Raw genomic sequence first — 27,665 nt, forward strand, 5'->3', positions numbered from 1 at the left:
TGCCCATCGGCGCTATACAGCCGCCCCGTACATCTGATGTCCTCGTGGGGCTGTCATGCCGGGGCGTGACATTCCCCCTTGGCAGACCAAGGGGGAATCACGTCTGGGTTCAAATGAGCAGCGGCCGCCACTTTGACTCAGACACTTTCTCTTTACGTCATGCCAGCGTGACGCTGGTTGGGTCTCGTCAGTAACGCTGGGAACAACGTGCCCCCTCACCTGCTGTGTGCTATTATGCCACCAGCACATGAGTGGCATAATAGCACACATCTTTGCGTACTGAGCACTATCTTTTTGATCACGTTATCTCAGATCTTCGGGTAATCACTCACCCACACCTTTTCATTTAATTTCTATTACTTATAGCACTCACCTATCCACACTTCCCGGTGTGTATGTGTATACTTACACAAATATCCCGGTTTCCATATTTCCTGTCACATTCACTTGGCCCGGGGGTTTCACCCACTTCTAGCCCACTTGGGTTTCGTTACTATTCATTATTTAACATTAGATTGGAGCCCCTGTTGCACCCTTGGCTGGACATGCATGTCTTTGGGAATCACATCCATGTTCTCTGTCCTGCCCCGGACCCCACTTCAGCTCCCAGAGCAGACAATTGTGCTAGCCCATATGCTCAAGTGTACATACCTTTACATGCTGCTAGCATGTAAGTAGTCCAGGAGATGGATTTTTTACCTTCTCTACTCAACGTCATTGCTTCCCTTAAGGCCTCTACACACGATTTGATTTGTGTTACGCAAATCTTACCATTAGTATGGTGCTTTCGACAGCCGATTTCACTTTTTCTTCAGACAAAAGCTGGATATGCAGACTATAAAATTTTTGTCGGATGTGAACCCAACGTCGGATTTTCGTTTCATTAGTATGGTTTTCATACGAAAAAAATAGTAAGAACAAGACTACACATGCTCAGAAACGAAAGAATACATACAAAACTATTCAAAGCGTTACGTCACTTCTGATGTTGTATTCTGTCAAACGAAAATTCTTGTATTGTTAATAACCTCTTCACTTTTGACATGAGACTAGCATGCCACAAAAATCAGACGTTCTGTCGTCCGAAAATCAAAGCGTGCGTACGAGGCTTTAGTTGGGTTGGACGATTAGAATTTTTATGTGATATGCTTATGTCTCCTTGCAGATCTAACTTTACCATGCATCCGCCCCTGAAGAGTGACATTATTGCCATGAAATGCGTCGGGCTTACATTGATGCATCATGTTTACTCATAGGACCATACCTTGTGTTTTAGGATTCTTTTATGGAGGAATACTTTTTTTAAAATGATATGTACAAGTTGACATTTATATGTTTATGGTTTGCAATATGCTGTTCATGTGTTTACTGTACTCCATGTATCCACTGCTGCATGTTATTGTTGTGTGCTTTAGACAATAAACACATCCATATTACTTTGTTCCACTTGCTGAGTCCCATCATACACACCTCATCTAAAGTCCCAAAACCCCTCTCTATTTAGCTGTGGAGCACTGTACGTGTTAGGATGTAATTGACTAGCCCCATGGTAAGGTGTATTGTCCATTAGCTGAATACTGGTGTCTACAGTTTCCTGTGGTGCAAAAGCCTGTTGCACTGAAAGATGAGTAGGTAGATTGTTTTGAGAAGTGGTATGTGCGATGCATTGTCCTTGGTTGAGCGATATAGCTGGGAGCTGAAGTTTTGAGAGGGAGTGTGAGGCATCTGATGCAACTGTGTGTCTGTTTTTGTTAGGTCTTTCACTTTCGCTAGCAGCTTGCTCTCAAACCTTTAATCATGCCATGGCTGTGGCGTGCTAACATTGTTTCTCCCAAGCTTCCATCTCTGCTCGCTTGCATGCAGCTGCTGCCTCCAAATCTGCTTTCTTTTGGGCAAAGGCTACCTGAATTTTAGATGCGTCAGCGCACAGACTTTAAGGCCCCTTTCACACGATCGGACTGTTCAGGTCCGCCTGTCAGTTTTGACGGCGGACCTGAACGGGCGCTCCATGTTAGCCTATGGAGCGAGGGATGTTAGCGGATGCCTCTACGTTCGGATCCGTCGCTGGTGGATCGGATGAGATCTGATGAAAACGGACATGCTGTCCGTTTTCGTCCGATCCCTCCATAGGCAGCAGCGGCGCCTGACAAGCCCCTCCCCGCTCAGTGAGCAGAGAGGGACCTGTCATCCGCTGGCTCAGCGGAGATCAACGGAGAGATTTCCCGCTGAGCCGGCGGACCGAGGCGGACTCCGTGGAAGCGGAGTCCGCCTCGTGTGAAAGGGGCCTTATAAGTTGTTGGGTGAAGATGGAAGATCTTCATTGTAGAGATTCTGATCTGGAGGAGTGTCTCGTAGATGCAGAGTGATGCTTGCAGAATGCAGAGTGATGAGATTAAAGCCCCGTACAAACAAGCTGAATTTTGGGTGGTATCAGGTGGTTCAATAGAAACCGTGTGTGTATGGCAGCCAGTTTGTCAGAAGGCAACTGAACGTCTGGCTTCTGTCAAAGGGACATGACTGAAAAAGGTTTGCCGATCAGCACTCTCAGCCAATGGCTGAGAGCGCTGACTGGTGTGTTCTGGCTGGAGAGCTGTCCCCTGGTCAGGACACAATAGCTCAGCGGGGGAGATCACTGTAAGTACAGTGATCTCCCCCATTAATAGTTAGTACAGTGGCTCCTCCCGTGCTCTTCAGTTTTTTTTTTTGTTCAGCTCGCTGGGTTTATCTAAATAACCTGCTAGGGTGTAGCAGGCTTTACTGTAGACTCATGAAGTTCTGTAATTCTCACTTTTGACTTTGTCTCTGTAGTACTAAACTGTATCTCTCTAGATTAAGCTTATCAAATCCCTTTAATTCTTCCTGTGACTCTTGTAAAGTGTTGTACTGCTAAGTTTACATAAAAAAAGCACATTTTATGCAGGTAAATGTGCATTTATTTTATTCTTTTTTTATTGAGCCTACAGAGCACTGCACCTGCGATCATGTGATGTGGCCATGTTGGCGGGGCCCCGCACAGCCATGCTGTTTAACAAATTGTGACAGCGAGTGGGGGAGAGGATCCCCCCCCACTGTCACAATGTGGGATCAGGGGATCTGCACGGACTGGAGGCACAGTAACTTGTTACACCCTGTATTCAACTGCTTAGCCCTGTGTCTGTTTAGGGAGCACAGACTGCTTTATGTCTTAATTGTTTGAGAAGGAATTATAAGCAGAAATCAGAATGGCATGTAGTAATGCAGGCAGCTTCTACTGTATACATGTACAATGCACAAAATGACTTGTGTAACACAGTCCCATTAGATAAACACTGTAATATCGCTGTCTTGTAGGCTCTAGGATTCTGTGATTAGCTTGCAGGTATGTACAGGCTTGAGTGACAATGGCTGCACTGTCCTAAGCTGCTGTATATCCAAGGGGCTATCACATTGTACAGTGCATTCCATAGCTATAGACTATTTTTTGCTGGCACTTTAAAAGATTTTTTGACTGTTATGCTTCCGCAGTCTAAGCGCTAAAAAGTGTGATCACTGTCGGGAGATTTAAATGTGTTTGGGAACCTTGGGCAAACTTCATCAATACCCCCTTGTGATCATCCCATGTATCGTAATACCACTAACCCTCCAGTGACTGTCTAATGCTTTCTCTTCCCCTTTGCGAACTTTTCTATTACTCACCTAATGACAACTCTTGGTACCTCTTCCTCATCTCCTTTTTTGTTCATTTGATTCCAAAGTGTTTTGCTCTAACATGGGTAATTTCCATTCACTACCCTCTTTAGAGCAGGACCGAGAGGGAGCTGGGAACTCTCGCCTCACCCTCCCCTGGTCTCCCTGAAAGCTGGATCATTGCGTTGTCATGTTTTGACACCTTATCCCCATCCTTTTTTGGGGATTGGCCACCCGGAGATTTCCTGGACCACCTTTCTCCTGGGTTCTGGCTCTAACTTAATACAATATGATAGAAAATATACTGTACTTAATGTGCATAAAATTCTAGTATAAAAATCTCAATCCATAAAGTGCAAAAAATGTAAACAAATTAAAAATTACATTTAAAAAAAAAATATTCAAATCTTTCAAAAAGTCCCAATTCATGAATTAAAAAAAAAAAATTAAGGCTACTTTCACACTGGGGTGGGTGGGCGTTGATGGTCAAACGCTGCTAGTTTTAGTGGCGCTGTACCGTCATTTTAGCGGTGCTATTCGGCCGCTAACAGGGTGCTTTTAACCCCTGCTAGCGGCCGAATATAGGGTTAAATGTGCCCCTGTAGCGCCATTGCCGAGGCGCTTTGGCAGAGGTGCCCATTCATTTCGATGGGCAGGAGCAGTGTACACACCGCTCCAAAGATGCTGCTTGCAGGACTTTTTTTTTTTAACGTCCGGCCAGCGCATTGCCCAGTGTGAAAGCACTCGGGCTTTCACACTGGGACTGCAGGGGAGGTGTTTTTCAGGCCCTTTACAGGCGCCATTTTTTTTAGCCCAAAAGCGCCTGAAATATGCCCCAGTGTGAAAGGGGTCTAAGTCATGTGCAACGTCCAAAAAAAAAAAATAAAAGGTGTATAATCCCATCCCAACTGCAAGTGAATGCTGCTCTTATCCAAAATTTATATATTTAGAATATTTTATATTTATAGCAATTTATAGGATTTGAATATTGTTTTTTCAACACTAATTTTATTATGTTGGTGTATTTTTGATGAAATGTAAATTTGCGTTTCACATTTTTGCACTTTGTGAATTGAGATTTTTATAATTAATTTATATTAGAGTTTTATGCACATTAATTATGGTATATTTTCTATAATGTTATATTAATTTAGTGCTATGCTATTTTAATTATGCACCAATTTGGCATTACAGATGTTTGTGCAGGCTGCTTTTAAGTGTTAAAATCTTTTCCAGCGCAGAATTATTTTTGTTTTTACATAAGAGCATACCCTAGCTATGGAGTGAGGTAGGGATAAATTATTTAAAGGCAAACAATGCATGCGAAACATGACATGAACCCCAATTTATGACTCTTGGTTCATGTACACTTGCAGTTAGGAGGCACCAAGAAACAGGTGGCTGCAGGGGCGGACTGACCATCGGGGCACTCGGGCACTGCCCGAGGGCCCCATGCCACTAAGGGGCCCCATCAGGGTTGCCAGCCTCAATAAAACCAGGGACAGTATGTAAAAATCTGTGTTTTTTTTTAAATCCCAAGATTATAGCTGCCCCGCCTCTACAGTACCTTTTCATACTGTGTGTGTATATTGTGTGTCTATGTGTGTATACTGTATGAGTGTGTGTGTGTAAACTGTGTGGCCCCATAATCTATTGCCTGGGGGCCAAATAATCTCCTATTGCCCGGGGGCCCCATAATCTCCTATTGCCCGGGGGGCCCCATAATCTCCTATTGCCCGGGGGCCCCATGAGTTGTCAGTCTGTCCCTGGGTGGCTGAGTCATGTTTTTACAACTTTCCAAATGCCCCCTCATAAGTCATGTCATAGCTGGGGTGCCTAGCTTCATAGATGCAGCAAAAATTATCCCACTTGTCGCATTTGGTGGATTGGGGCCATGCTGCATGCAGTTGAAGCATTAAAACAGGTGGTGAGAAGGCAACATATTGCCTCCTCATCAACTGTCAACCCCTCTGAAAAGCAATCTGATTGAAGATTGCTTTTCAAAGGCTCAGCAATTTTACCACACATCTAATCATAGCCATTCTCAAAAGAAAAAAAAAATTCCAAGTTTAATATGTTTAAGCCCGGGTTCACACTATAATGGGCTGCGGATCGCACAGGAGCGCTGTGCGTCCCTGTTCCCCGTTTCAGGGACGAATCAGGGCCGATTCTATGCCTGAATTTGGCCCTGAAAGGGAGCCAAAGACGCACAGCGTTTTTGTGCAGTGCGCTCCGCAGCCGCCCTGGAGATATGTGAACCGGCTCCATAGGGAGCGAGTCACATTCTCCTACTATGCAAATTAGATGTGGGGAAACGCACATCTAGTTCGCATAGGTGTGAACCTGGGCTTAAAAACAAAAAGAGTAAAGTATTCGATAAACTGTTTAATTCAAAATTCTGAAAAATATAGACTACTACAATGAAAACTTTAATTTTGTTTATGATATGTGAACAAAAACAAGATTTTATGGATATTTTTATAAAACAATTTTTTTTATTTATTATATTACCAGGACAAGGACAAAACTTTCTTTACGGTGTTTACATATGTTTCATCAGCAACAGGCTTTTTTTGACTCCCTGGCTCCAGGAACCTTTTAATTGTTGGTATTGCACTCATTCTTGCTTTGAAAGCCTAAAGAAATTGAAAGTAATACAAACAATATAAAAACCCATCGCTCGTATATTTAAAAAGTTATCATAGGATGACATCACCACAAAAAACAAAAAAAAACGAAACGAAACAACCACTTTAAAACACAAAGTTAATATTTAAAAAAAATGCCTTGGTGACCACTGGAAGCATAGAGCACAATGGTATTTTTCCATAAGGAGTTGAGATCCAGCTGTAATAGTCATGTCAGCTGTGATAGTCAGGTGGTCCCCTAGTTACAAACATCTGACTTACAAACGGAGGGAGACAACAGGAAGTGAGATGAAATCTACCCCTAGGAAGGGTAATTCACTCCTGTAATAGTTATCATGGGAAAAAGGTGTCTCCACTGAAGCTTTATCACCAATCCTTGTTTCCACAACAACCCAAAATTTTCAAAATCCTATTGTCATAGGGATAGAAAGTGAGGTGAAGTCTTCTGAAGAGGGGCACAGACGGCAAAACAAATGTTACAGGGGTGTTCCTTCCCTACGCTATCCAAAAAGCTTAAAATTATTTTTTTTTTAGCTGGAGCTACACTTATAAAAAATCTATATTCCACTTTTAGAAAGAAGTGACTCCCCATTTAAAAACCTCATCTACATTTGTTCGGATGACTGATGCATAAACTCACCAATCTGATCCTGCAAACTCAATGCATTTTACTCCCTCATGAGCTTATTCGTAAAGTCGTCTATATGTACAGTATTTAATACTGTGGGTGCCAGATGTGCCTGGGCACACCCTAATCACCCCGTGTGGCACAGATTCCCCCTATTTCTTATACTCCTGATATTTCACCAAAGCCCCCTAACAGGGCTTAAAAAATATATAAATATATATATATATATATATATATATATATATATATATTGTATTCTTTTTTTTTTTTGTAGAAAATAAAAACATTAAATAATAAATATAACTACTGACACTGTCCACTGCCCTACTGACAACAATCTCTGCCCTGCTGACACTGTCAGTATACATGCACACACATGTGTGTTTGAGATTTGGGATACACACCCTATTGCAATAGGCTGTGCATACCTATGATAAATCTATATTGTCATGCAGCCATCAGACAGTAAAATTTATCAGACCAAGTTTACCAACTGTAATAAAAATGGCATAAGCATCCAGGTAAATTATGTAGTTTGTTTACCTGTAAATTAGGAAAGTCTTGCAGGATATTAGGATGTACCTCTTCCACTGCTAAAATGGTTTCCACAAGACTCACATCTGCAAAACTTAACTTGTCTCCAACTAAATATTTCTTGTTTTCCAAAGCCTAAAAGTATAGATTAACCACATAATAAAAATGGTAAATACAATCATAGAGGTCAGCAAAACAAATTTGTCAGCTTTATATTTTAAAGGCATTGTAAAGGCAGAAGATTTTTTTCTCTGTTAATGCATTCTATACACTCTACACTGCATTCTATCTGTGTGCAGCAGCCCCCCCCCCGCCCCACTAATACTTACCCTGAGGTCCATCTAGATCCAGCGATGTTGTAGGAATGTCTCAGGTTGCCCGGGATTCCCCTCTTCATTGGCTGAGACAGCACCGTGGCACCATGGGCTCCCGCTGTAATCAAAATCAGTCAGCCAATGAGAAGAGAAAGGAGGGGGCAGGGCCAGACACAGGGAATGAACACAGGGAATGAACACACGTCAATTCGGGTACCCCATAGCAAGCTGCTTGCTGTGGGGGCACTCAACAGGAGGAGGGGCCAGGAGAGCCAGCCAGGGACCCGAGAAGAGGAAGATTGGGGCTGCTCTGTGCAAAACCACTGCAACAGAGCAGGTAAAGAATACCATACTTTATTTTTTCCATTTTTCATTTAAATTTTTAATACTGTTTTTAATTTTTAGTTTTAATCTAATTCATCCTCCAATCTTGATTAAAAAAAAGAAAACACATATACAAAGTTCCAAATGTTCTGCAATATTTATGCCCAATCCCCACCCCTAAGTTTCCCTGGTGTGTGATTACTGAAAGGGGGGCGGCCCTGTGATCTAATTGGCCCACCCGCCCTGCCAGCTCTATATACCACACCTATGATGGCAGACAACTATGCCTGACTAAGGAGCACGCATGCACTAAACATGTGCACGTCATAGCTCCCCTCCCCCCCCCACTGAGACTAGGGACTACCTGAGTAACGGCTTCCTCCTGCGCCCTGTACACTCTAGCCCGGGACACCGAAAACCACTGGCGCCGCCCAGCAAGACAGCACAGCGCTGCTTGGATGATCGTTCTGGAACCCTGTTGTCCATCTGTCATTTACCATGATGTGCCTGCTTTTATCCATTTGAGTAAGTGCATTACAACTAAATGAAATATGTTACAATATTGCTGCACTTAGATTGGCGCTGCTTCTCTGTTTTTCTTGTATTCCCCCCAAGAGGTTCTCCTACTCTTCAGCGTGCTCCCTTCCCTGTGGTAATCAACCAGGCTATGGACTTTCCTTTAAAACCCTGCACCTCTATCAGGAGTCATTCCTAACATCATTTTATTTATTGACTCTACTGCTCATTTGTCAGAACTTCGGACTACACAGTATGTTCAGGATCCTGACTTTTTATCCATTCCCTCACCACCCCAGACAACACAGCTTTGCCTGCTGGAAATACCTTAGCGCAACAATCATTGTGTGTTTTCCAAAGTTTGTTTGTTTTTTTGGTAAAAAAAATGAGAGACTTTACATTCACTTTAAACTATAAGGGTCTGTGCACACTGGGCATAAAAAAAAAGTTGCTTAATACAGGCATTGTGTTTTTTTTTTTTTCCTTCAGCCTGTATAAGGAAGTATGTTAGCCTAATATGTTCATGCACATTAGGGCGTTTAGAGGCATATATGCAGAGGAGTGTTTATAGGCTGAAAAAAAATTAAAAAATAAAAATAAAAAAAACACACACTGTGCTTTTAGGCAGAAAAAAAAATCACTTGATGTCCATAAATGCAGCACTTAGGAGCATTCAGCGTTTGCAAGTGTACATTTAAAAATGAACAGAGGGGAATGTTTTGGAAAAAAGCGCAAATAAAAGCAAATACCCATAAAACGTGCATAAACTGTAATATGAGCTACTATGAGCATTTTTTATTCTGCTTTTTCTGACAGTTTTTGGCATTGTTTCTGCCCCCAGTGTGAATGGACCCTTAACTCAACTAACTTTTAACCACTTCAGCACTCACACCTTACACCACCTATGGACCAGAGCAATTTTTATATTTCTGCCATGGGCCTGTGTGTTTAGTATCTTATGTAATGACAAAATGATTACCAAACTAATAGACTTTTTTTTTTTTTTGAACAAATATGGCTTTTGATGAATACAAATATTTTATTTTCTGCAGCCTAAAAATAATAATAATAATAATAATAATTTTAAAAAAAAAACATATAAAAAAGTACTTTATCTCTATTTTGATCAGTTTTAAAAAATAAGTTAGTGTGGATAGAAAGTATAAGGAAGAAGGGAATAAGAATTAATTTAGGGCTGAACAGAGCAAACTAAGGATTAACAAGGGCTTAAATAGGAACAATTTTATTTAATCACTTGCCGACCATCCGCCATAGTTATACGGCTGCAGGTCGGCTCTCCTGCACAAATATCCATAGTTATACGTCGGGTCGCACAGTCGTGAGTGTGCCTGCGGGTTGGGCGGACTCTATGTCCGCCGGCGACCCGCAATCGCCTATTACAGAGGCAGAAAGGGGATCTTCCTTTGTAAACAAGGCAATTCCCCATTCTGACAGGGGACATGACAGATCTTCTGTTCCCAGTCATCGGGAACAGTGATCTCTGTCATGTCCCTGGCAGCCAATCCCCCCTACAGTTAGAACACACCCAGGGAACACAGTTAACCCCCTTCTCTGCCAGTGTCATTTTTATATTGATCAGTGCATTTTTATAGTAGTGATCAATGTAATAATCATAATAATAATAATGTTGCTGGTCCTCAAAAAGTGTAATTTGGGGTCAGATTTGTTCACCGCAATCCCGCTAAAAATTGTAGATTGCCGCCATTACTAGTAAAAACAATTAAAATCCCTAAATCTATCCCATATTTTGTAGACACGATAACTTTTGTGCAAACCAATTAATATACGCCTATTGCGGGGTTTTTTTGTGATATGTATTATAGTAAAAAGTAAAAAAGTTTTCTTCAAAATTGTTGCTCTTTGTTTATAGTGCAAAAAATAAAAACCACAGAGGTGATCAAATACCACCAAAAGAAAGCTCTATTTGTGGGGAAAAAAGTAAAAATTTTGTTTGGGTACAACGTCGCACGACCGCGCAATTGTCAGTAAAAGCCACGCAGTGCCGTATTGCAAAAAAATGGCCTGGTCATTAACGGGGCAAATCCTTCCGGGGCTAAAGTGGTAAAAAAAAAAAAAAGAAAAATTATATTTATATTTTTACTTGTCAGATAGCTTCAAAGTTTTTTTTACTTTGCATAGAGCGATGAAAACTTCTGTCAGGTTTTTATTGCTACCTTTGTCCTTTTTAGGGAGTTTTGCCCTCCCCATTTGTCCCATTTACTGTAATCATCAAAAGTCAAAATGAAAAAAAAAAAAATCAAAATTTGGGTTGTCACAAGAATAGGAATAGAGGGAACATTTGTCAATGGGGACACTAGTTTCAGTGATATGGAGGACCCCAAGAGATTCACTTAAAGCGGAGTTCCACATAAAAATGGAACTTCCGCTTTTCGGAACCCTCCCCCCCTCCGGTGTCACATTTGGCACCTTTCAGGGGGGAGGGCGGTGCAGATACCTGTCAAAGACAGGTATTTGCACCCACTCCCGGCATAGACTCCCACGGGAGTCTAGACCTCTTCCTGTCCCTCCGCGCTGTCTCCTGGGAAACACACAGGTCCCGGGAGATGGCGGGGACCAGTTACGATGTGCAGCGCAGTAGGGAACCGGGAAGTGAAGCCACAACGCTTCACTTCCTGATTCCCTCACCTAGGATGGCGGCGGTAGCTGCCGAGAATCGAGCGGGTTATCGTCGTCGGCTGCCGACATCGCTGGACCCTGGGACAGGTAAGTGGCCATTTATTAAAAGTCAGCAGCTGCAGTATTTGTAGCTGCTGGCTTTTAATATTTTTTTTTAGGTGGACTCCCTCTTTAAAGAGTATGTAAACCCAACATTTCATATTCCCGATATGTGCCTGCAGTACTATGTGCTTGTATGAACAACTATCCTGTTCTCTTTGTATTCTTTCCTTTGTGTGATATCCCTGGTGTTCCTGCTAGTCCCTCTGTTTTTCTATTAAAAACTGACCACACTAAGCAGAAGAACACACAGTGGTCAGTTCTTCTTTGGCTGTGCTGGGAACTCAGCCTACTCCCCAATGATCAGACTTGTCCTGACACACACCCCCACATAGCCTTTAACTGGGAAAGTCAGTATACCGCTGTTTCTCCTCCTCCAGCTCCTATGCTGCTGAGAACAGAGAAAACATCATTATATAAAAAAAGGGAAAAATGCCTGTATAATGTGTTTATTCTTATATCTATACACAAATGTTTTGCCTTTCATTTCTATCTTAAAGGGAATTAATCGTTTTACAAGGTAATGGTTTACATATACTTGAATTTGCAGAGATTTCCTCTCACTTTCTGTTTTGGCTATGTAACAGGAAATGAAGAGAAAATTAAAAACCATCAAGAGTTATATCCCTTCCTTACTCTATCTGAAAAAATAAATAAATAAATAAATAAAAGTTTTGCTTGTAGTTCTACTTTAACTGACATCATTTGCAGATCAAAGCTTATCCTATTGATCTGTAGATGAATGGAGCAGAGTAAATACAAAAGTAACAACTATGACACTTTGTCCAAAGACATTTTTGACAGCAGCTGCTAATAACAGCTGTATTTACACAGCAACTCCTGGCTGTCACTTTGACAGCTGGAAATCACCAAACGACATGGCAGGGGAACAGCAGTGGGGGAGATGTTCGATGTGTCCTGTGTACATTTGTGAAGTTGTTTATAGGCCTGTGTAGCCAGAACCAGGACAGGTTAGTCCAGAACCCAGGGTAAGATGCAGAAGTGTGCCCTGTTCCCCAGTTGATAATGTATGCAGTAGAATGGGTCTACTGCCCTGTGCCCATTCTCTGCCTCCTTGCTCCTGCTGTCCATAGCTAGCATGGGGTGTGCATTGCACATGCATGGCCAATTGATTGCTTTCTAGCAGCTAGAATGTAGTAGTGCATGCACAGTGTGCTTTTGGTGTCAACTGTGTTACCCTGCAATACATGTCAGTTAGCAAGATGTGTTGGTGGGCCATTTAAAATGAATGGCACCACCACCTTACACAAAAAAACAAACATTTGTTATAGGGCAATGGTATAAATGGGGCCTGAAGGAGGTTCTAATGCTTTATTACTATATTGAATGTAAAAAAAAATGTTTTTTATAGAGGGTGGTTAAACTATTAAAATACAGCCTTACACCAAGGGTCATTGCACATTTATAAAGAACAGATGTGTTTTTTTTTTTTTGCTACGTACAAACATCTAGAACCAATAATTCTAGAAGGAATACATTACCAGTTAATCCTTGGTTTGAGATACCCAGATGAGATTGGTTCTTGGGTTCAGAATAGTTCCAGGTAGAGAAATGCTAAAGTTATAGTAAGGTGTCCTTCATAGAAAAGATTACCATTTCTCCAACGCAGAGATTTTATAGTGCACATGGAGCAAGGTCCAGTTAAGCTCTAGCAAATTATTTATGCCCACCTACCAGCTACTCATTGGTTCAGTAGTTTCCCAAGCAAGCAGCTTTGCTTATGTTACTGCCCAAATCAATAACTTGTATCCAGTGCTGGGCCAATTGCACTTCAAATTTAAACAATCTGTCCTACAGCAGCACCCTAGCCTCATCACATACCAGAGTCCCAGCAGCAAGAACTAGCTGCTCATCTCCCCAAGTCACACAGGGAGGACAGAGGCACACTGCTCTGTGGCCTAAAGCTGGCCATACACTTTGTACAAAATTCCATTTGCTTTTAACATTTGATTTTGGAATTAGCTGACTTTCCTGAATAAAAAACACATAATATACTGTTGTAAATTCTTCAAGAAAAAAAAAATTATATTGTGCTCCTTCAAATTATCTTTTCACTGGTCGAAAACAAATGATCTGACCCAGATAGTGATTAGAAAATCAAAGGAATGTTCTTACAAATAAAAATATCAAATTAGATACTAGTGTGTGGCCAGCTTTAGCTTTTTTGCATAGTTTTGGTTCCTTCAAAGGTCATGCAACACACTCCATCTTACTGTGGCAGGCTCCTGGGTTTGTATGATACCCAATGCCAGGCATTGAGGCAAACTGAGGCAAAATGCAGCATACCAAGAGAAACCCCTCAAATAAAAAAGGGTGGATGGTGCTTGAACCAAGATAAGCTAGGAGAACACGTTTGGGTAGGGGGACAAAACTGTCTTCAGTGTGCCAATGCTCCACCCCCAAATAAATGAAAAAAAAAGTTGAAATCATACAGCACTTTTGGCATGTTGCCCTTTATATGTTGCAGCTCTTAAAGCATTCATGATCTGGAGGTTCTGTGTTAAGATGGGAGTGTTTAGACTTGACGCCTTGAACACAGAGGGTGCTGGCAATGTGCAGCGATCAGGACATTGCAAGGTGACAGTTTTATTTAGATTTCTAATACATCATGGCCAGACATCCAATTCTACACATTAATATTAGAGAACATTGTAAAAAAAAAATAATCATACTTTTTCAAAAACTGGAAAATATCGATTCAAAGCTCTTTGTTTGATAAGATCTCTTTGCTTCTGCTTTTCCTCTTCTTTTTGGAAGGGCATTGATAGCATCAGTGTCATTAGGTCGCTGTTTCCATCAACATACATGTCAATGCTGAAAAAAAATAAAAATTATAATGATACTTAACAATTATCACTAACTAAGCCCTCTATAAAAGTAGTCCACTATTCACTACTGCCATGTGCAGTACTAAATACAAAAACTTCTCTTAAGTTAACCAGACATTTACTTTTATCAAATCTACTACATTTTCCACAAATGGTAGATAAAATGTATGTATCTTTCAAAGTTTAATTAAAAGTGAATGAAAAAAAAAAAAAAGCTGGGAGACAAATGCTACCAAATGAACCTTTCAAAGTGGAGACAGTTTTCTGTGGGCTAAACACAGAATTACAGTGCCATGTTGAACAGTGCCATGTTGAACAGTACTCTTTACAGGCGCAATTTTTAGCGCTATAGCACCTCAGTGTGAAAGCAGCATAAATGAATTAATTAAAGTGTAAAGTGTCACTAAACCCACATCATAAAAAACTATCAATAAATGGTGTATTATATGCTGTTCATACTCACTCAGTCCCTATGGGATTAGTTTTCTGTATGCTGCAAAAAAAACTGATTGATCCTGCTGTTCTCCATCTCCCTCTTCTGTTTATGTCCCCAATTCAGTTGGGGATTTTGCAGAGCAGTGTTGGCAGCTAGTGCACATGCTCAGTTTTCAGTGATTTTCTATGCTGAGCATTTCTTCCCCATCACATCTGAGCGGCCCATGTGACTACAGAGTCACATTTGTGGGTGTATACACTCTGGTAAATGACAGCCCACTCCTTCCCTCCTCCATACCAGCTAAACACAATGGAGGAGGGATATTACATCTTGATTGATGGAGGCTTCACCTCCTTGTTATTCTGAGACACAGGCTGGAGGGGCGTGACAGCTATATATCAATTAGGAACAAAAAAGGTACGTACAGTAGATGCTTTTTTTTATTAAAAAGTGCCATTGTCCACATTCAGGAATAGAAAGCACAATGTAAATTAAACAATGTGTGTTTAGTATCAATTTAATTCATCCCAAGGCGCACAAAAGCAGCACATTCTTTTGTTCTTTATAATGCTAGAATGCTAATGCTAGAAATGAAGTTGTTTTGCTGCTGATATTCACACAGAGTTATGATGAACTGATTTCTTTGTTATTTCTCGTGATCTCGTGAATAATCTTTTTTGTTTTTAAATCCAGATCTCCATAATAATGTTTAGAATTTTTTATAGTCATCTTTTTTTTATTTTTAATCAAGATCTCCTGTTTTTTGGATTATTTTGAAATTATTTTCTAGTGATGTCCATATTTTTTTTTCCACAACAACATTATTATCTTGTATTTTTATAAAGCTCAAGGAGGTTGGTTTGTGTTGGTGTCCCTTGTTAATTTGACATTGTATTTTTGAAATGTACCTGCCTACTCATAAACAATGTGTCCTTTTTGAAGAAAAACACATAGGCAAGTATTTTCATATAAAAAAAAATCTACATTTATTCTGGCTCATAACAACAAAATGAAGAGGAAGGCAACGCTGGAGAAACTGCTTGAATTTGCGAAGCCTTTGGCCCCCAGGGCACATATCAGCTCTTTGTAAATTAAAATTGGTAGCCTGAGAAGTCCATATTTAAGGGAGCACAATCTGGTCCAGGCCTCCCAGAGATCAGGAACAGCAGCAGATGACATATATGTACCCAGGCTGTACTACCACAGCCTGCGTCTACTGTCAGACCAGACTGAACCTAGGCCATCACTTTCTTGTCTTCCCTGCAGCCTTCCCTCCACATTTCCCTGCAGCCTTCCTTGGAGGCTGTGGCTCTGGAGGTGGACTTGTGGCAGGAGGAGGAGGAGGCTGGGCGAGCGCACATAAGTGCATGTTCTCACTAATTTGGCCCCTCAACCCCTTCTGAAAGGCGTGAAAAATTAGATTCTCACACATAAAGCGTTGACCCTCCTCCATTTGCTGCAATTTGTCAGCAACATAGCAGCCATAGGTCTCTTCAGCGTCGGGGGGTGTTTTCAGGGCCGCATTAGCCTCCTTATGAGGCCCAGTGCTGCCTCCTCCACGTTAATCCCCTTCCTCGCCCTTTTTGTTGTAAGGCGGAGGGGAGGCACCTGGGATTGGGTGAGGCTACAGGGCCCCGCCACCTCCTGGCTGACACTTACCCCCACCTCCTCCTGTGTGCCACATTCCAGAGCCTTGTCCTGGCTGAGGTCTTCCTGTGTATGAAAAAAGGGACATAGTTTTAGTTTTTGGTTCATCAATCACACACAATTTTCAGCTCATGACTGTTGCAAATTGAATGTTAACAAATAGAAAAGACTTATCATTCTGAGCCCAGCATTTTTCATTCTTGTCATAATCATTTTTGGTCCCTACTGTCTATTGATATGTAAAACACTTTTTGTTAAAGCATTCATTTGTTATCAATAATCACATCTAGTTAACAACAATAATTTTCGGACAATAAATATGTTAAAAATTACTATACCTGGCTCCAGCTGGGCTCCTCCACTTCTTCCAGGATGGAAGGCCCAGGTTGGTCCTCGGAAGTCTTAGCTGGTGTTGAGGGAAGGCTGGATGGAAGTGCAGAAAGTGATTCCCTGGCTTCCATCTGGTCTTCCAGAAACCACATCCTGTTGTGGTACCACAGACTGGGTACATACACATCCTCTGCTGCTGCTCCTGATCTCATGGAAGCCTGGACCTTATTAAGCTCCTTCCTATACGTGCTTCTCAAGCTACCAATTTTCTTCTCCACAAACTCGATGTCTGCGTTGGGGACCTTCTTTTTCACAAATTGCAGCAGTTTCTCCAGCGATGCCTTCATTATCAGGGTCTTTGAATTGTATTATATTTGCTGAAAGACAAAACACAAGACAAAAACACTAATAGGCTAAACTCTCCTAATCTTATCCCAATATAGGCCTCAATCTAGAATCAGTATAGGCCACTGATGTCCCAAGTTAAAATGTTACCATCATTATAACGTTCGACGCTTCCCCCGCACACAGAACGTAGGTACGACACATGCGTGTTAGCTTTATATACACTGCGCATGCATGAAACCCTGCCTGCGTCGCCCGCTCCTGATGTTCTTTCTAGAATATTCCCCACCCCTTCTCTTTCGGCGCAGTGGGAGATGAACATGGTGGAGACACAGCAGGTGCGTAATAGCAGTAACGAGGAGGAGGAAAGCCCGGAGCCCGAAACGTCCCGATCCCGGAGGAGAGGATTTAAGGCCTCAAATATGACCTTTGTAGAGATGGTGGCGATGGTCTACATCTTGAAGAGGGCCGACTATGACGGGAAGTATGGACCGTACCTAAACCCAAATGTGAGAAAGGCCAAGATCATGACTAAAGTTGTGAAGAGTCTGCACAGGAATTTTGGGGTACGATGATCCAAGGAGCAATTGAGGAAACGCTGGTCAGACCTGAAATTGAGGAAGCAGCATCAGTACAGAAGAATCGAGAAAGTGCTTCTAAAAAGTAAGTATTTGTCTTGTGTTCCAATTATTATTATTACTTGCATGCTGCTCCATGTGCTTTTCTTTACTGTTGCACAGTTTAAAATGGTAACTTTCAGGCTCGTGGGCACAGTAATCATTCTCAGTAAATATCGTTCATTCGCCAACTAAATACGATGTTTTTGGCAGATACAGGGTTAACTACATTTGGTCATGCGAATTTGTATTCAAAGAAGTTTAGGACATTGTTGTCTAGATGTGTTTGTAACTAGAATGAAATGCAAACTTGATTCAGTGTAATGTAAGGAGAGGACACTCAGCAGCTGTTTACACATCTGGACTCAGGAGCACTAGTGTGGGACACAAGAACAAACTTTTTAGGGTGTCCCACACAGGAGCTCCAGTGGATACTTGGGGTGTCTCCATGTGTGAAACTTATCCACAAAAGGTAAGTATTCCAGCTTTGTTAGGGGAATAAATCATGTCTTCAGCTTGGAACTCTGCCCAAACAGACAATTGTACCCCACTTCCAAGCAATGTTTCATATTCCTATTTCTGGCCTCAAATATCGGTATGCTAAGTATACCTTTTGTTTCATTCTCATAGTGGAGAAAAGACTTGGGACATCTGAGGACACCAGGGACCCCCCACCTACTAAAGAAGGGGAACTCAGCACACAACCTCAGAATGTAGAGGAAGGAGAGGTGGTTGAAATAGTGACCACAACAGGTGAGTGTCTGACACCACAGATTCAGGTAATAGATGTATGCCTGCATATTTATAATACATGGTGTGTATTTTTCTTTTAGGTGTTGTGCATGTTGTGGAAGAACAATCTAGTCATTTCACCACTGACAGTGCACAAAGGCTAATCCAGAAGAAAATGTTTTGTTGTCGGGATTTAGACTTCATAAAGGAAAAAAACAAGGAGATTGAATAAAGAATATGATTGATGTATTAGGGAGAATCTAAATCCAAAAAATTACACCTTTTTTTTTTTTTAAAGAAAATGTAACTAAAGTTTTAATACAGTTTAAAAGCCAAATTTGGAAGATGCACACAGTGTGTCAACATGTGCTGCCATCAGGGGATATCAATGTAAGCGTTTTGTGGGTGCAAACCCTTCCTCCCAACTCTAGTAGGTGAGAGGAAGGGGTTGCACCCACAAAACACGTCCATTGATCCCCCATGATGGGAGATAGCACATGTTGACATTAGGCATGGGATCAGGAGGGAAATCCCCATTTTGACTCCCAGTTTATGTGCATTTTCTAAATTTGGCTTTTACAGGGGTGACATCACCCCATCTGTTGAAGGCAACATCAACAGACTATAATGTCTGATATTGCCTTCATTTTTTCAATGTTGAACTTTGTAAGTTCCTGAATTGTGTATGTTATGTTTTGAAACATGACTGTTTATGTAAAACAAAAAAAAAATTCAAGGTAAAACTTTATAAAACCAAGATGTTATTTTTACACCAAAAAAGGTTTTACAACGCACATGTGCATGTGCACGGAGTAAAAGGTTTTATACTCAACAATGTGTGGCTTCTTTTTTTCAATGCTCAATACCACTTTTTGTATTGAGTTCGTGTTTACAGTGACAATGGGTGATATTTACTGTAAATAATGGAAAAACCACTTGGCACTACAAGTACACTAGGAGAACCTAGGAGACAGATAAAAGAAACACAAGCAGTAAATCAAATTCAAGATTTTATCATATCAATTTTTTTTATTATGAAAATTTTTAAAAATTTGCTGGCATAGCAATGGTCCCCCTACCCGTAAAATAATCAACATATTTTTAACACACTTCACGGGCGCAAGCCAGGACAGCCAGCTTCCAGGGCCATCAGTGTTGGTTCAGGCCCAACTGAGGCTACATAATTTGGAGCATTTCGCTTTAAAAAGTTGTGAAGTATGCAGCATGATAACACGATGTGGTTACGGTTGTACTCCGCCATAGTTGTTGCCGTTAGAAATAGGCGGAACCGGCTGGCCATTATCCCAAAGGTATTCTCCAGGACTCTTCTGGCTCTGGCCAGCCAAAAATTAAAAACCCTCTTCTCCGGGGTGAGGGTCCTCTGGGGGAATCGCCTCATCGGGTGATCACCCAGACCAAATGCTTCATCAGCGATAAAAACAAATGGGAGTCTTTCGACGTTCTCTTCCGCAGGTGCCAATCCCAAGCCACCACTCTGGAGATGTCGGTAGAACTCCGTCTCGGCAAAAACTCCACCATCCGACATCCGGCCATTCTTCCCCACGTCCACATATAAAAACTCATATGTTGCCGACACCACCACCATCAACACAATACTATTGAAACCCTTATAATTAAAATAGTATGACCCCGAATGGGATGGTGGGACGATGTGCACTTGTTTCCCATTGATTGCCCCTCCACAGTTGGGAAAGTCCCAACGCTCGGCAAACTGGGATGCCACAGTCTGCCATTCCTGTGGCGTTGAAGGAAACTGTGGAGTCAAATCAGAAAAAAACAAATTAGTACTTTTGCACATAACATTGCAAGCAGATTAGACACAAACATTCTTGGCCAACATCAGTATAACATTTATTTTAAGGAGTATTTAAAGACAAAAAGATAAGGTCCACTTATCAGATTCCTCACCCCCTCTGATGGCCCATTGGAAAAATTTTAGGGGGGGGGGTTGTTCTAAATGAGTTTGGGAGCCAAAAAAAAAAGCCTCTTGCACTCTGTCTGAATTTAAGGACAATAAAATTTGTACACATTTTAGGGGGTGTTTAGGGTAAAACACTACTATGGAGCTGACAAAATACATTGTTAAGTGACTAGGCTAGGTGTATATGGGCCCAGGATAGCATGCTGGGGAGGTTAGTAAAGGCAAATATGCATGAATGACAAAAAAGGAGCATTAAAAGCTTACAGCATGCATGAGGACAAAGAGAACATTCACAACATATTACAATCATGGTAATTAGGGAATGATGAAAGGAATACAATACATTAAATACATAGAATGTGATGTTAAAGGAAAAAACTTACCCTAATATAGTCCTTCTGCAGGACCTGAATGATGGCAGAACAGGTCTCTGGGATAATGATCCCCAGAGCCTGGGGGAGATGCCTGTAGAGAACTTGAGGTCCTGTAGACTTCTCCCCGTCGCCAAGTACCGCAACGTGGCGATTAGCCTCTGTTCAGGAGTGATGGCTTGCCGCATGCAGGTGTCCTGCTTCGTAATATAAGGGGACAGCAAAGCCAACAGACGGTGAAAAACAGGGTCTGTCATACTGAGAAAATTCATGAAATCATCAGGATTATTCTCCTGGAACTCAAGCAGCAAAGGCATATAAGAGAATTGGTCACGCTGGAGTAACCAATTCTTAGTCCATGAACTCATGCCCACCCTGTTCATGGACTGGGCTTGGGTCAAAGCAAGAACCCCAACACCAAGCCCCCGCATAGCACAAACTCTACGACTAGCACGTACCCACAACATGTCTTCAAAACAGTCGGCTGGTCAGAACGAACTAACAGAACGTACTGAAGAACAGCAAGGCCCGTGAAGAGCGAGCTGAAAATCAGAAACGAGCGGACAAGAACGCACTGAAAAACAGATACGAGCTGACTACACGCACTGAAAACCAGATACAAACCCACAAGCACAAACTGAACAGCAGCAGCGGACTGAAAAAGCACGAAAGCTGAAAAGCGCGAATCGTCTCTCAAACTTCTACTAACAGGAGATTAGCAGAAGGAGCCCAAAGGGTGGCGCAGTGGCTATTGAACTTCCTTTTCCTAGTCCCGTTGTACGTGTTGTACGTCACCGCGTTCTTGGCGGTCGGAATTTGGTGTGACCGTGTGTATGCAAGACAAGCTTGAGTGGAATCCCGTCGGAAAAAGCCATCATACCTTTTTCCGACCAAAATTCCGATCGTGTGTATGCGGCATAACAGTTTATTAAAGTTAGCATCAAGTAAAAAGTATAAAAATGTTCACAGCACCAGCACTGAGAATATGGCCCTTTGACTGAACAGGACACCATTATTTATTTATTACAGGTACTTATACAGCGCCATCAATTTACACAGTGCTTTACATATTTTATTATACATTCTAATCAGTCCCTACCCTCAAGAAACTTACAATCTAAGGTCTCTAACTCACATTCATACATACACATACTGCATGATCGAGTCGCCAGAAGAAAGTCATTACTACGTAAATGCCACAAAGTATCCCGCTTACAATACACCAAACAACACAGAGACAAGCCTCAAACCTTCTGGCGCAAAGTCATTTGGAGTGATGAGACCAAAATTGAGCTTTTTGGCCACAACCATAAATGCTACATTTGGAGAGGAGTCAACAAGGCCTATGATGAAAAAGGTACAGAGGTGGATCGCTGATGTTTTGGGGATGTGTGAGTTACAAAAGGCACAGGAAATTTGGTCAAAATTGTTGGCAAGATGAATACAGTATGTTATCAAAAAATACTGGAGGAACATTTGAATTCATCAGCCAGGAAGCTCCACATGGGACGTACTTGGACATTCCAACATAACAATGATCCAAAACACAAGGCCAAGTCAACCTGTCATGGCTACTGCAGAATAAAGTGAAGGTTCTGGAGTGGTCTCCTGACCTCAATATCATTAAGCCACTCTAGGGAGATCTCAAACGTGCAGAACTCTCCAAACATGTAAGGGACAATGTTGTTGAGAAGTACAAGTCAGGGTTAGGTTATAAAAAAATATGCAAATCTTTAATGATTCCTAGGAGCACCATCAAATCTATCATAACCAAATGGAAAGAACATGGCACAACAGCAAACCTGCCAAGAGACGGCCGCACACCAAAACTCACGGACTGGGCAAGTAGGGCAATAAATCAGAGAGGCAGCACAGAGACCTAAGGTAACCCTGGAAGAGCTGCAGAGTTCCACAGCAGAGACTGGAGTATCTGTACATAGGATGGCAATAAGCTGTACGCTCCATAGAGTTGGGTTTTATGGCAGAATGGCCAGAAGAAAGCCATTACTTTCAGCAAAAAACAAAATGGCACGTTTTGAGTTTTCGAAAAAGCATGTAGGAGACTCCCAAAATGTATGGAGGAAGGTGCTCTGGTCTGATAAGACTAAAATTGAACTTTTTGGCCATCAAAGAAAATGCTATGTCTGGCACAAACCCAACACATCACCCAGACTAATGAAATGTGGGAGTTCACCGCTCCAGGATAATCACTTCTCCTGAGGACAGCTGTCTCCGCAATTAAGCAGGGTACTGGCTCTGTTTGCAACAGAGATAGTGGAAAAATAGAATGCTGGATAGCTGCACTCCAAAAAAATTCACCTTTATTTTAAGAATTGAATATCAAGGCATCACAGGTCAATACAGACTAACTGCACAGCTTCTGACGCATTTCACACCAGATATGGTGCTTAGGTTAGCTAAAGTGCTAAAGATACATACAGCTATAACCTGTTATAGCTGTATGTATCTTTAGCACTTTCGCTATAACTAAGCACCATATCTGGTGTGAAACGCATCAACAGCTGTGCAGTTAGTCGTCTGTATTGACCTGTGATGCGTTCATATTCAATTTTTAAAATAAAAGGTGAATTTTTTGGAGTGTGGCTATCCAGCATTCTATTTTTCCACATCACCCAAAGAATACTATCCCCACGGTGAAACATGGTGGTGGCAGCATCATGCTGTGCAGTGGCGGCCCATTCCTAGGGGGCGCACGGGCGCCACCCCCCCCCCCCCCCCCCCAAGCTGTAAAAAAAAGTGCCTTTTAAGAGTGTCCAGGCACATGGCGGTCTATGGGAAGCTTCCCAGCTTGCAATCAGCTGATTGCAAGCTAATTTGCCTAATATAGGGCATGTGCAAATGATGCGCCCGCACACACTCTCACTCTACACTGATTTGTTTCTGTCCTCCCTTCCTGCATTTTAATTGGCGGGGATCGGAGGACGGTGGGCGGTGCTTTTTTCAGCACACCCGCGTCACTTCCGGTTTCCCGGCTCACTGCAGTGTGAAGTGGACACCAATGACGGACTGAGACTGCCAGCGTGGCTCCATAACGGCAGAGGTAAGCCCCTATGCAGGGCAGTAACTAGGCATGGATGGAGGAGAGGCGGCTCTGTATAGATGCAGGGACTGAGGGACGAACTTGGAGTTGGAGCAGCTCCTCCTCACAGTAAAAAGCAAATGCAGGGAAGTAAACCTTTCACTCACATGATAACAGCTCACTGCACACTAGGCTCAGCCTTATTTATTGCAGGAGAGCGCCTTGAGGCGATTCAGTTCGCATTTGCAGCGCTTTACAAATCATTCATTCATTCATTCAGGAGAGACACCGTACTTTCCATATGACAGGTTGCCCTTCTGAGTGCTGCCATCTTCAGCTATCTCACTGTTTGTTGAACTTGTCTCCAGTTACAGTTGTACTGTCCCAGCAGTAAATAAGTCTGAGCCTGAGTGTGCAGTGAATGTTCTGTTATCAGGTGAGGACAGAGGTTAACCCTTTACTTCCCTGCATTTGTTTTGTTGGTATCTCTTATTACCTATTGGAGGCAAGGTATGAGCCCAGGTTCAGACTACTGTGATCTAAGACATGGCATGTGATTTGCACCGTGCGAATCACATGCGATGTCTGTGAGATGCCAGTTCAGCCATACAGTTATATGGCTGAACTCACAGGAAGAAAAGTGCAGGGACTTGTTTTCCCCCACACTGAAATCGGATCGCATGGGTGTTCTCAGTGGTATCACTAGGGCTGGTGTCACCTGGTGCGGTAAAACATGGTGTCACCCACCATGGGGGGGAATACCATGTTTTACCGCACCACAACGGCTCTCACTTCCTAGCCTGCCACAGTGCTCTGTCCTGTCGCTGTGGAGTGACAGCAGAAGCAGGACAGAGCAGTAGACACTTGGCAGGGAAGCGCATAAGGCTCTCTCCTGTCTAACCTGCCACAATGCACTTGATGGTGTCACCCAAGGCTCAACCACGCCCCCACCACTAACCCCCCCACAGGGGGAGAGCACACCACATTAAAGGGGTAGGTGTGACCGAATTGCGCTGTCAATGGGAGGGCCATACAAAGGCATTGTTAAATACCATGAGTGCATTATGCACAGGGTTCAGAAGTACACTACATACAGTGTGCAGCGTTCGGGAATGTGATACAAACAGGGTGAAGAAGTTTGCTATGTACAGGGTGCAGGGCTCAGAAGTTTTCTATGTACAGGGTGCAGGGCCCAGAAGTTTGCTATGTACAGAGTGCAAGGATCGCTATGTACAGGGCGCAATGATCGCTATGTACAGGGTGCAATGATCGCTATGTACAGGGTGCAAGGATCGCTATGTACAGGGTGCAAGGATCGCTATGTACAGGATGCAAGGATCGCTATGTACAGGGTGCAAGGATCGCTATGTACAGGGTGCAAGGATCGCTATGTACAGGGTGCAAGGATCACTATGTACTGGGTGCAAGGATCGCTATGTACAGGGCGCAATGATCGCTATGTACAGGGTGCAAGGATCGCTATGTACAGGGTGCAAGGATCGCTATGTACAGGGTGCAAGGATCGCTATGTACAGGGTGCAAGGATCGCTATGTACAGGGTGCAAGGATCGCTATGTACAGGGTGCAAGGATCACTATGTACAGGGTGCAAGGATCGCTATGTACAGGGTGCAAGGATCACTATGTACAGGGTGCAAGGATCGCTATGTACAGGGCGCAATGATCGCTATGTACAGGGTGCAAGGATCGCTATGTACAGGGTGCAAGGATCGCTATGTACAGGGTGCAAGGATCACTATGTACAGGGTGCAAGGATCGCTATGTACAGGGCGCAATGATCGCTATGTACAGGGTGCAAGGATCGCTATGTACAGGGTGCAAGGATCGCTATGTACAGGGTGCAAGGATCGCTATGTACAGGGTGCAAGGATCGCTATGTACAGGGTGCAAGGATCGCTATGTACAGGGTGCAAGGATCACTATGTACAGGGTGCAAGGATCGCTATGTACAGGGCGCAATGATCGCTATGTACAGGGTGCAAGGATCGCTATGTACAGGGTGCAAGGATCGCTATGTACAGGGTGCAAGGATCGCTATGTACAGGGTGCAAGGATCGCTATGTACAGCCAGGGTGCAAGGATCGCTATGTACAGCCAGGGTGCAAGGATCGCTATGTACAGGGTGCAAGGCTCAAGAGTTCTCTATGTATAAGGTGCAAAGTTAAGTACCGCATACTTCACAGGACAGAAAAGAAGACAGAAGTGTGGACAGAGAGGCTGCTGCCAAAGAGCAGCTTTAACTTACAGAGGGTCAGGTGTGCAATTTGCACACATGTCCCTGGGTTGTAGAAGGAGCCGCCGCTGGTCGGGATAGTGGAGCCACTGCAGGCCGGGATAGTGGAACCGCCGCTGGCTGGGATAGTGGAGCTGCTGCAGGGATGGTAGAGCTGCCGTGCACATCATCCCCCCCACCCCCTCCCCCTTTCATAGAGATACTGCTGGGCAGGGAGGACTGTGCACACCGCCGGGGAGCTGTCACCTGTTCTGTGTGAAAGTGAAAGCAGTGAGCGCGCATGTCACGTACCTTACAGCGGAGCCCGAAATGATGAGGGTGGCCTCTTGCACGGTTCCGGTCCAAGCACCCCTGGTGGTGGGTACAGGGAGTGCGAGGGCAACGAAAGGGTGCAGGTGCCTGCAGGCAGGAGGCTGGAACTTGGAGATACAGGAACCTCTGCTGAGGAGATGTGGAAACTGATCACCAAACTTGTTCAGTGGGAGCCAGATCAGGATCAACTGCAGAATCAGGAACAGGCAGGAGTCGGCAACAGGCTGGCAGCGGGGTACCAAGTCAGAAGGCAAAACCGTAGTCAGAAACAGTCAGAGGTTGGCAACAGACGGGCAGCGGGGTACAAAATCAGGAGGCAGAGCCGTAATCATAAGTTCAAGCCAAGGTCAGTATTGCAGGTAGAGGCAGGTTCAGCGGGCAGGGGAGATCCAAGAGAATGGTGTTTTCAGGAACAAGGTCAATCAGGCAGAGTAACAACAGGAACACAGGAACAAGCTAAAGACAATCCAGCACTGATGCTAGGCAGACTCTCTGTTTATATAGGGTGCTGTGTGCCAGGATTCGCGCCAGCGTACGTGCGTGCGCGCATAGCACATTAGCACCTTAGCACATTGGCGCTTGCGCATTAGCACCTTAGCACATTTGCGCATGCGCGTTAGAACATTAGCACCTTAGCACATTGGCGCATGCGCGTTAGCACATTAGCACTTTGGCACTCGCGGGTGCGCATTAGCGCGCGCGTTCACATAGAGGTGCCATTGTGCATGCCCACCCTGGATCTCATTTGTCTCTGGCTATGGTTCCGTGCATGCACATTGGCATTAGCAGAGCGAGGATTGGCAGCTGCTGCACGGAGACGGGTGCTTGCTGTGTAAGTTCTCTGACAGCGCGTAACGGGCTATCGCCGGAGGTGGTCACCGGGCAAAAAAAAGCTCTGGTGTCACCCCTCTGCCATGCAATTTCTGTGCGAGTTCACACTGCGATCTGTGAACCGATCTGGGGGTGTCATTAACATTATAATGACACCCGCAGTGGTTTTCAGAGAGCAGTGTGAACCTCCTGCGGGAGAGATGCAATGCAGGAACCGGCACTGGAACCGCATTGGTTCTCACATCGCATCAGTGTGAACCCAGGCTAAAGGGGAAGGATCATTTCATAAAACCAGGGTTGGTGCTCCATGCTTCTAGATTAGAAGTATCCACTATTTTAGAATTCAACTGTTTGTTGAACCGATGACAGATGACTGCAAGATCACAGCGCAGACTGCTCAATGAGGTGAAGAAGAATCATAGAGTGTTAGCTAAAGACTTACAAAAGTCTCTGGCATATGCTAACATCACTGTTAGCGAATCTACGATACGTAAAACACTAACCAAGAATGGATTTCATAGGAGGATACAGCAGAGGAAGCCACTGCTGTCCAAAAAAAACATTGCTGCAAGT

General features: G+C 43.2%; 1 protein-coding gene across 1 annotated transcript in view; it reads right to left on the reverse strand.

Annotated features, from left to right (window-relative positions):
• Positions 1–6,139: 6,139 nt before the first annotated feature.
• The window catches only part of LOC141139982 (glutathione S-transferase 3-like), a 31,596-nt gene continuing 10,070 nt past the window's right edge, over positions 6,140–27,665 (reverse strand). The window contains exons 5-7 of the mRNA XM_073626655.1: positions 14,081–14,222; positions 7,486–7,611; positions 6,140–6,302 (exon numbers count right to left, since the gene is read on the reverse strand). Of these exons, the coding sequence (XP_073482756.1) occupies positions 6,174–6,302; positions 7,486–7,611; positions 14,081–14,222 (397 nt within the window). The 3' untranslated portion in view covers positions 6,140–6,173. The remainder of the gene's footprint in view (positions 6,303–7,485; positions 7,612–14,080; positions 14,223–27,665) is intronic.

Source organism: Aquarana catesbeiana, linkage group LG04 (genome assembly GCF_042186555.1).
Source record: "Aquarana catesbeiana isolate 2022-GZ linkage group LG04, ASM4218655v1, whole genome shotgun sequence".
NCBI classification, from domain to species: domain Eukaryota; kingdom Metazoa; phylum Chordata; class Amphibia; order Anura; family Ranidae; genus Aquarana; species Aquarana catesbeiana.